Source organism: Cucurbita moschata, unplaced genomic scaffold (assembly GCF_002738365.1).
Source record: "Cucurbita moschata cultivar Rifu unplaced genomic scaffold, Cmos_1.0 Cmo_Scf00025, whole genome shotgun sequence".
NCBI lineage: Eukaryota > Viridiplantae > Streptophyta > Magnoliopsida > Cucurbitales > Cucurbitaceae > Cucurbita > Cucurbita moschata.
Window position 1 is genome coordinate 1446783 of NW_019268541.1, and position 9814 is coordinate 1456596.

General features: G+C 36.0%; 2 protein-coding genes across 3 annotated transcripts in view; one reads left to right on the forward strand and one right to left on the reverse strand.

Annotated features, from left to right (window-relative positions):
* LOC111461645 (alpha-aminoadipic semialdehyde synthase-like) overlaps nucleotides 1-5283 on the forward strand; it is a 15574-nt gene extending 10291 nt beyond the window's left edge. For both annotated transcript variants that reach the window (XM_023105243.1, XM_023105244.1), the window contains 9 exons: nucleotides 141-258; nucleotides 586-715; nucleotides 1900-1979; nucleotides 2254-2412; nucleotides 2773-3004; nucleotides 3105-3213; nucleotides 4162-4323; nucleotides 4413-4482; nucleotides 4873-5283. In XM_023105243.1, coding sequence (XP_022961011.1) covers nucleotides 141-258; nucleotides 586-715; nucleotides 1900-1979; nucleotides 2254-2412; nucleotides 2773-3004; nucleotides 3105-3213; nucleotides 4162-4323; nucleotides 4413-4482; nucleotides 4873-4928 — 1116 coding nt within the window. In that variant the 3' untranslated portion in view covers nucleotides 4929-5283. The remainder of the gene's footprint in view (nucleotides 1-140; nucleotides 259-585; nucleotides 716-1899; nucleotides 1980-2253; nucleotides 2413-2772; nucleotides 3005-3104; nucleotides 3214-4161; nucleotides 4324-4412; nucleotides 4483-4872) is intronic.
* Nucleotides 5284-6207: 924 nt separating this feature from the next.
* Nucleotides 6208-9814, reverse strand: part of LOC111461387 — a 4736-nt gene continuing 1129 nt past the window's right edge. The window contains exons 2-7 of the mRNA XM_023104897.1: nucleotides 9242-9692; nucleotides 8741-8838; nucleotides 8604-8628; nucleotides 6917-7037; nucleotides 6698-6832; nucleotides 6208-6599 (exon numbers count right to left, since the gene is read on the reverse strand). Of these exons, the coding sequence (XP_022960665.1) occupies nucleotides 6392-6599; nucleotides 6698-6832; nucleotides 6917-7037; nucleotides 8604-8628; nucleotides 8741-8838; nucleotides 9242-9608 (954 nt within the window). The 5' untranslated portion in view covers nucleotides 9609-9692 and the 3' untranslated portion in view covers nucleotides 6208-6391. The remainder of the gene's footprint in view (nucleotides 6600-6697; nucleotides 6833-6916; nucleotides 7038-8603; nucleotides 8629-8740; nucleotides 8839-9241; nucleotides 9693-9814) is intronic.

Genomic DNA, 9814 nt, shown 5'->3' on the forward strand with positions numbered 1-9814 from the left:
TTTTTTTTTTTTTTTTTTTTTTCAAATCCTTAGACATCAAAGTATTGGAGAAATTAGATATTTAAAAATGACGAAACCGTGCAATATAGATTTTGTCCTCCGCTCTCTTCTCATTCAGACATCATTTCTTTTGATTGCAGCTTAAAAAGCATCTAATCACTGCTAGCTACATTGATGATTCCATGACATTGCTAGATGAACAGGCAAGGAATGCTGGTATAACAATTCTTGGGGAAATGGGTCTGGATCCTGGCATAGGTATCCTAAACTTTTTTTTCTAGTTTGTTAATGGCTCGTCATGTACTCTATTGAATTCTTTTAATCCAAACTAAGTTTTGCTGACTAGTCTAGAGTTGAAAACTACATACTTCTAAGGTTTTAGAAAGGTTAGAACTTGCAGAGAAAGAATTCTGATATAATTTCGTCCATTTTGAAAACTACATAACCACCTCCCCTAACTAATAACTAATATACCCTTACCCTTATACTATCCCTAACTGCATTCTTATCATAATTTTATGGATCTTTTTTTTTTTTTTTTTAATATTTTCCTCACAATTTGTGCTTTGATGGACCGTGCTTCAGATCATATGTTAGCAATGAGGATGATCAATGAGTCACATCTTCAAAAGAGGATAGTGAAATCCTTTGTATCATATTGTGGGGGAATTCCGTCTCCAGATTCAGCAAACAATCCATTAGCATATAAATTCAGGTACTTGTTAGAACGACTTTTCCTAATGATTTATCAACTTCGACTACTTTTGTTTTTTTTTTTTGTTTTTATAAAAAAAATATAAGGTGAATCATGAACAAAAATGCTTGGAGGATGGATAAATGACATCACCTTAAGCATGTAATGGTAATAGTACAGAAACTTGTATATTCTCACTCAATACCCATAAAAAATTTGAAGTTTGTACATACATTTTTCCTTTGTAAATTTTAAACAACGTTGATGATATTTTTAAGAAACAGGAACAAAATCTAGTATTTACAATTTTCAGATATCTAACAAAATAAAATTGTGTTGGGATTGGGAAACTGAAATAAGATGTCAATGAGTTTATGATCAAAAGTAAATTTTTTAAAATAGCAATTGATTGAAAATAATATTTAATTATCTAATAATAAAACAGGTAAAATTTTACAATACATGCATAGAGAGAACTTCAAGACAAATACAGTGGTCAAAATTGTCTGGAGAGGAGCAGTACGTTGACTTGTGCTTCAAGCTTGATAAAGTAGAAAGTGATACTTGGAAGTAGGGAAATTTAATTATAGGTTTTTAGTCATTTTTGGTGAGGAGGCTGTAAGTTTAACGCTTAGGATTAATTTCATGTCATACATGAGCGAGCATGCTTACAGACATGATGGGCCAAGAAAGTCATCATCCTGTGCCATATACATTGATGGAAGATTGGATTCACTTGAATGAACGACACATGAGTGAGTGGATAGATGAGTATACCAAAAATTTAGAATGAACGAAATGTCTTCTGTGTAAATAAATGTTTGGACCCTGTAATCATATTAAGCCACTTACATGTCCGGCCTATTTTCCATAGAATTTATTTTCAACGAGGCCAAGAAGGCTCTGTTTATAAAAAAAACGCAAACGTGCATTCAGTGTTCATAATATTGCTGTTTGCAGTGGAAGTTTCAAAGATAATCCTGGCAAATTTCTCTACTTCTGTTGCTTTGATTTATACTGTTTTAAGTCAGATTCTCTTGAAAACGTTGTGTTATGCATGAAAATATCCAAGTTCCTGTACCATTCCATGACTAAACCTTGTGAAGATGTACCATTTGTCAATGTTAAATATTTTATACTTACTAAATGCATCTTCTAGTTTTATAGAGATTCAATAACATTTCTTATTTTATGAAATATATTAGTTGGAATCCTGCTGGAGCTATTCGAGCTGGAAGCAATCCGGCTACATATAGATATGAAGGAGAAACGGTGAAAGTTGAAGGTAACCTGTTAACACTATGGGAAAAGGTTCAGATAACAAGAATGTGTTGCACTCTGCACTTAATTTATTATTTCTTGCACACAAGATATGCCTTATGCTTATTGAGTACAAAACTTATAGAGCTTATAAGTCTTTAGTTTAGATAATTACCATTTATTTTATTTTGTTTCAAAGTTATGATGTTATGATATATTAGACACTAAACCTTTTTTTTTTTCTTTTTTTCATTAATACTTCTTGATGAGAAAATTTACTGAAGCAGTGAAACTTGCAGGAAAGGATCTTTACGACTCTGCTGTGAGACTACGCTTACCTGACCTTCCAGCTTTTGCTTTGGAATGTATTCCAAATCGCAATTCCTTAATTTATGGAGATGTATACGGCATAGGGCACAAGGCATCGACCATATTTCGTGGAACCCTACGATATGAAGGCATGTTCACTTTTGGCTTTTAAACATGTTTTCCTGAGGAGTCCCACTCAAAACCTTGTTTGACACATGATTTTCTCAAAGAAATCTGGTTAATTATGAATTCTAAGCTGAGTATAAACTTAAATATTACGGCTTTTTTTTTCTCTTTCTTGATACATAGATCTTGTAACTGAAGACAAGACGACAGGTCTATATGAAAAAAGAACTGTTACATTTTCCATTCGTTTGGAGAAAGTTGCAGTCAGCAGCCTTTGCTTAATTTTGTATTATAAGCTCTTTATCAGCAAGTGGCACCTAGGTTTTCTGATTTCAACTTAAGAAATTGTGTTTTTGTAACTCATTTACTGTTAACATGTATAGGATTTAGCAAAGTGATGGGAACCCTGGCAAGAATTGGATTCCTAGACACTGAAGTTCATTCCTTTCTTAGGAATAAGAAGCCACTGTTTCGAGATTTCTTGCTTGAGCTTCTCAAAATTAAAGTAGAATCGAATGACTCCACGATTAGAGAGAAGGACATCAGGGAGAGCATTATTTCTAGTGGACTCTGTAAGGAGCAAGAAACTGCTGTAAGAGTAGCCAAAACAATCGTGTATGCAGCTCTTCCCATTCCTTTTCTGTTCAAAAGATTAATTCTATATTCTGCTTGGGAGGCTAACAATGACAATGGATCTACACTTTTCATGAATCAGATTTTTAGGATTTCATGAGCCAACAGAGATTCCTTCATCTTGCCAAAGTGCATTTGACGTTACCTGTCACAGAATGGAAGAACGGTTAACCTACTTAAAAAATGAGCAGGTACTCTTTCGTTTCCACTGTTAATGTTCATTCATATTCTAGAATGCTTTACCATGTAAATCTTTAGCAGCTACTTGGTTTGTCTTCTGTATCTTGATGTCAAAAAAGGCAAAGGGGTTTCAGTTCTTTTTTTGGTCAGATTTCAGGTTACAATTAAGGAAAGAGAGTGGAGAAAAAAAATCTTTAATAATCTAGTTTCAAAATTGTGAGATGAAATAAAGTTTTACCATTTATTAAATTATTTTATTCAATCTTATTAAAAAAAATACTATAAGATCGCATTATGGCTGTAATAGGATATTGAAACCTCACATATACACACATTGGGCTTGGAGGATGACCAGTCTTAGAGAAGATATCGTTAAGCTTAAGCCTTCTCAAGCTTAATCATATGTAAGAAGGAATAAGGATAAGAAATTAATAAGGGTGAGTTCCATTTATCGAGTGAGAGACTAGGACAAGTTACATAAAGAGTGTGAGTGACAATCTAGTTGGTTAAATTATTGGTCTACTCTTAACTGATTGTTGCTTTTATGGGAGAGTAGGTAGAGCTCTGAAAATCCTTGCAATTCACCTTTCTGTTCTTGTTCTCTTTTCGTCAATCCTGATCGCATAAAGAGAAGATTTCCCCATTCCCATCTTTGATGATCACTCCCAGCTGATGTAACCTTTGTTGGAAAGATTTTGAAAATAAATGATATCTACTTAAAAGCTTGGGGTTAAGTTTATGATAGCTTTCAATTAAATTGGTCTAGGATTAAAAGAATGAATGATCTTCTAGTGCGAGATAGAAGTTTGTATTGTCAAGGTTACTTGTGAGGCTGCGTAGTAGATATTTGGTTTAAAAGACATATGTTCTTAAAATTTCATCTACAAAAAGCTGTATATTTATCATACTTCAACTGTTTGTCAATACTTTATAACAAGTTCATTTCTTATGATGATCAGGATATGGTACTTCTACATCATGAAATACAAGTAGAATCGCCAGACGGTCAACGTAAAGAGTGTCGCAAGGCCACATTTCTAGAATTTGGGAGGATCGAGAATGGAAAGATCACTAGTGCAATGGCTCGTACTGTTGGTATTCCAATAGCTATTGGGGCTTTGGTAACGACCTTTACATGCTTTTGTACCATAATCTTGCTTTAAGCTTCAAACTTTGGTTTAATGTTACTACAATATATTTGTCAATGCAGCTTTTACTGACAAACAAAATCAAGACACGAGGTGTTTTAAGGCCCATTGAATCTGAAGTCTATATTCCAGGTAAGTTCAAACCCGAATAATTTCCTTCTAGTTTCAGTTTACATTTCTTAAATCGTTACCATGAAATGCCTGGAAAACAAGCCGATTGAGTCTTTAACGATAAAAAGTTTGGTTTGGTTATTCATCATCTGACTCGAACATAACTCAACAGCCATGCTGCGATTTAAAGATAAATAAAACCATTGAAATAAAAAGGCCGATAGAACAAATCGACCAATCAGTAAATGAAGTAGGCTAGAAATTGACATTTTGTAGATCAAGCGGACTCGAACTCTGTGGAAGTGTGTCTATTTGCTCAAGTCAAGTTTCCCTGAACAATTACTTTAACAACCTACTATCCATACAATCATCAAACTTGCTAACATATTGTTTTTTTTGTTCATGTTGCAGCCTTGGATCTCTTACAAGCTTATGGTTTCAAACTAACAGAGAAGATTGAATCCTAGCTTGGCTTCTAACACTACTAGAGAAAAGGGATAATCCACTGGGGAAGTAATATATATATATATATATATAGTTTAAAGATTTGTTATGGCAACCTGTTAATATAAAAACATCTTGATCTAAAACTCAACAACCCCTCAAAAGAAAAATTATATGTGGGTGTTAAGATAGAGTCTCATGAACAGTATGAACAAAACCACATCCAAACTTCATGGGTAAATTTTGATGTCCAGCTATGTTGCAATATGTCGTGATATGATATCCTGTAATGATCCTTCGTGTGAAGTTCATATTATACCTATCCTGTAATATCATTATTGTTATTATTATTTCTTTCAATCATGAAGATTTGATTCTTATTTCCTATTTTATTTTGATATATAAATACACCTATAAAGGTTCAACTTCATTAAGGTTGCAATCAACATATATATAGATGAAATTATGATGTGGGTTATCAATTTTTACTTAATTTATGGCAGAGAAGCATACTCTATAATTTGGATTAAATTATTCGAGAGGTTGAACAGCTTGATGATACAACAAATAATTTAACAATTACAAGAGGGATAATCAAATTGTGAACTAGTTCCATCGATCCTTCAGATATATTTCTAATATTCAAATGGAAGACGAGCTATTACCATATATTTTATTTTATTGACAATTTAATCATAAACCCTATTTTCTCGTAGCTCTTTTAATCTTGATTTTTGTTCCCTTGTGATGGACTGGGAAGAGGAGGTACATGTCAAGTATCTGCTTGGGATCATGTCTTCTTAGGGCTATTTTGGATGTACAATTCAATTTCGATAGTAATATTCCATGCAGTCAGATATTTGGGGTAGTGTAAGTGATCGAGGGGTAGCACGGGAAACTTGTAGTGTAAGTGATCAAGGAGTAGTAACTCATATTACTTTGCGCAGAGTTCCATTATTATTAATGCGCAAATGTTCTCCCTACAATTCAATTTCGGTAGTAATATTCCATTTCACTCTCGCTTGCTTATATAATGTTTCTTTCAAAATCTCTCTGCCCTCCTTTTCTAAAACCTTCTCTTAAACTGAGGCCTTCTCTTAAACTGAGGCCAGAGGCTCGAGCATATGTTGCTTGACCGTAGGCGCCATAAGAACAAATTGCCTTAGCTCACTTGTCGTTGGAAAGTGAGTGCTGTACAATCACAAGTCCGCTGCCATCGCGATTTCTTATTTGCTGCCTACCATCCTTAACTTAACAAAATAAAATAATTGTTCTAAATAAATTGTGGAACAGTGGGAGGAAAAAAAGAAGATTAACATTTAAAAAGAAATTAAATTATGGGATAATGAAAGTTGGGGTTAAGGTTCCTACTGCTACTGACTCATATTTGCCAGAATCGAGCAAATAAAACAGCATATTCCACCTATTTGGCTACCAACTCAATCACTCACACTAGTGTTGTTAAGAAATAATATGTTCTAAAAGCCTAAGAAGAACGAACCCATGAGGTTAACTGCTTCTCCACGTCCTCCCAGTTGTGAACTTTGGTGACCAAGGCAGGCAGATCCTCATACCCAGTCTTGCACCATGGATATGAGTTCTCGTAGTCGAAAAGTAGAACTCGAATCCCCTCTTCAGCGCATTCGATTGCATATCTTGGGTTATCGTCAATTAGCACGCTTGCTCCCAAAGACCTGTCCCAATTCATCACAAATATTGCACCATAGGGAATGTTGATCTACCAGGGATGGGAAAATAAATGATAAAAGAGAGTGAAGATTTGTTGACATACTTGCATATTTCCGCCTTTGATCTCGACTCTCCATCCAGAGCAAAGTGGTTTCCGAAGTGAATCTCCTGAAACAGTCCCGGATAGTGCCTATCGATCCACTTAAGCGTGTGCTCTTTGATTGCGTTTTGCCGAGACCTGAACTTAGTTCAAATGAGATCAGTTCATCGTCGATTAAGGAATCAATACCGTATCGAAATGATCCAATGTAGCTATACATACGTTACGACTGAAAGATGACAGAATCTCGATAACTTGAGAAGCGTACTCTGTGCACCGGGAATAGGCCAGATTCCAGACTGGAAATATGGTGTCTTGAAGAACTCGTGAACTCGAATATTAGCTGTAAAGCAGGGAAACAAGCGTCAGAACCAATCAACCAACCAAGTTAAGAAACAGATTTCCATGGACAGAAATATCTCATGAACAGATTCAAGAGCGTAAAGAAAAAGTCGATCCAGAGTTCTCCATGCATAAAAATCTCATCGAATTCCATTAAAGACTGCAAAGTTCTCTCAAAGAAGTGCAAATCTACAAAGGAAGTACAAACTGGGAAATATTAACAGAAGAAGTGCCATACGACAGTCTTATACTCCCCAGAGCAAATAAAACACGTTTCCACGAACCTTCGAAAGCGTACGATTAACTATTTCAGGTTCTGTTCAACAGTTTCCACAATTGCAATTGTAAAGAAGTTTTGAGACTGTTACACAGAAATCTCTCAAACCAGTAAACTGAACTGTCTTCTAAAAGCACAAGGTGCGAAGGCCAAATTCAATATCAAAGATTAGACAAAAAAGTGTTAAAGCAAAGAATGAATTCCAAAAAATACCTTCTTAAAGCCATTGGTATACAAATACCTTTTCAATGCTAAAATTTAAACCTTTTTATATCAAAGCCAATTATGTAACCCAAAAGAGGATCATACTTAAGGATCCTAACAATATTTTTTCAAGATAAATAAATTAGGATATTGTAACGACCCAGATCCACCGCTAGCAGATATTGTCCTCTTTGGGCTTTCCCTTTCGGGCTTCCCCTCAAGGCTTTAAAACGCGTCTGCTGGGGGAAGGTTTCCACACCCTTATAAATGGTGGTTTGTTCTCCTTCCCAACCAATGTGGGACATCACAATCCACCCCCCTTCGGGGCCCAACGTCCTTGCTGGCACTCTTTCCGTCCTCCAATCGATGTGGGACCGCTACCAAATCCACCCCCCTTTGGGGCCCAGCATCCTTACTGGCACACTGCCCGTGTCTACCCCCTTTGGGGAACAGCGAGAAGGCTAGCACATCGTCCAGTGTCTGGCTCAGATACCATTTGTAACGACCTAAATCCACCGCTAGCAGATATTGTCATGTTTGGGCTTTCCCTTTCGGACTTCCCCTCAAGGCTTTAAAACGCGTCTGCTAGGGGAAGGTTTCCACACCCTTATAAATGGTGGTTTGTTCTCCTCCCCAACCAATGTGGGACATCACATATATACTATTTTGTATCACGTATGCTCTAACACGAAGGTAAAACTAGGGGGTTTCCCAATCAGAATAGAATAGTCAAAGTGTGCGCAAATCGGCCCGAATACTCACAAATATTAAAGGACATGATGCTGGAAGGTCCATCTATTCAACTAAGAAAAGGTCATGAAACCAACCAATTGATGTTTATGCTGCCTAATACATAACATGGTGTCAGCGAACCTACAATTTCGGACTCATTCAACATGGAAAGCTTGGAAATAGTCAAGAATATTTTTAAAGAGATTAAATAAATCAAGATCTCAGAACCACATGCAACCATCAATCAGTCAAATGTATGATTCCAATCAGGAAAAACAATAAGCAATATATAATTAATAAAGCCATCTTGATATAGACGACAAGTCACTAAAAGTCAATCCCAGAAAGCTGTACCTTCATCACGAGAGCAATTCCATATCTGAAACAGAAACGAAAGCCTAAATCAGACTGGTTCATATTAGACATTCCCCAGGACAGCTTCAGGACTATTGTACTAATAATCATAAGGAAACCCCAACAAATAATCATACCCTGAAGAATTCATAGACGTGATACTCCGAAACCGAATGATTAGAAGAATATCGATCAGCAACGAACTTGTTAAGAGCTGAGACAAAGTTTCCCAAAACTACACAACAACAAAAAGAAACAAGTATTCGATCAGAGAACTACGAGAATTATCATGTGCAATAATTGATTAGCATAACCAAATTCTCAGCTCAAATCAAGAACAGGCTAGAATAAGTAGCCATGATCATGCAAAATCATTAGCTAATGCAGTGTAGATCAATTTAATTATGCAAGTCGTCAACAAGTAAATTAATTAATTAATCTAAGTCAACAACTCCATAGATTTAGTCCTTAGATTATATGAACATACAATATCTCAATTGGAGTTGTCCTGTCTCTGTCACATGACACCAAACCCACTAGTAAACAGAGAATTCAGAAGAAGAATTAAGAACAAGAACAAGGGAAAATCCGAGAAACAAAATTAAAATCCAGGGAAGGAGATGAAAGAAAATACAAACCCTCATCGACGTCAACAGCAACAACAAGTTTGTCCCTGGAAGAGAGGTCGTGGAACGTTAAAGGATTTCCCCATTGGGTCTCACCATGAACAGTGGTAGAATATCTGCGATCAATTCCATCTACTAAATCAACCTCGACGTTGTTAAGCACCAGTGGACGACGAACAAGTGTCGGACCCTTAGCATTGATCCCTAACGAGCTGCTACTGCAATTATCTTTGGGGGATTGACCGCAAGCTTTGAGATCAAATCGAGTGCATTTGTTTCCTCGAAAGCTTCGATCGAACAGCGGTGGCTGAGAAGGACGGAGGGATTGCATATGAAGATCAGACGATCGAAGATTCCGCGTCAAAGAATGAGCAGCCATTAATGGAAATCAAGCATAGTACAGTATTCTGTGGAAGGAGCCTCGACGATGTAACATAAATTTCTTCGAAGGGCACTCACATTCCTCCACCGCCACAACAACAATAAACAATTAGTCGCGTATTTAAACCCTAAAACAACGGATAAACGCGGCGGAATTAAAAAGATATCGAATTAATTACATCGAGAAAAAAAAAAAAAAAAAAC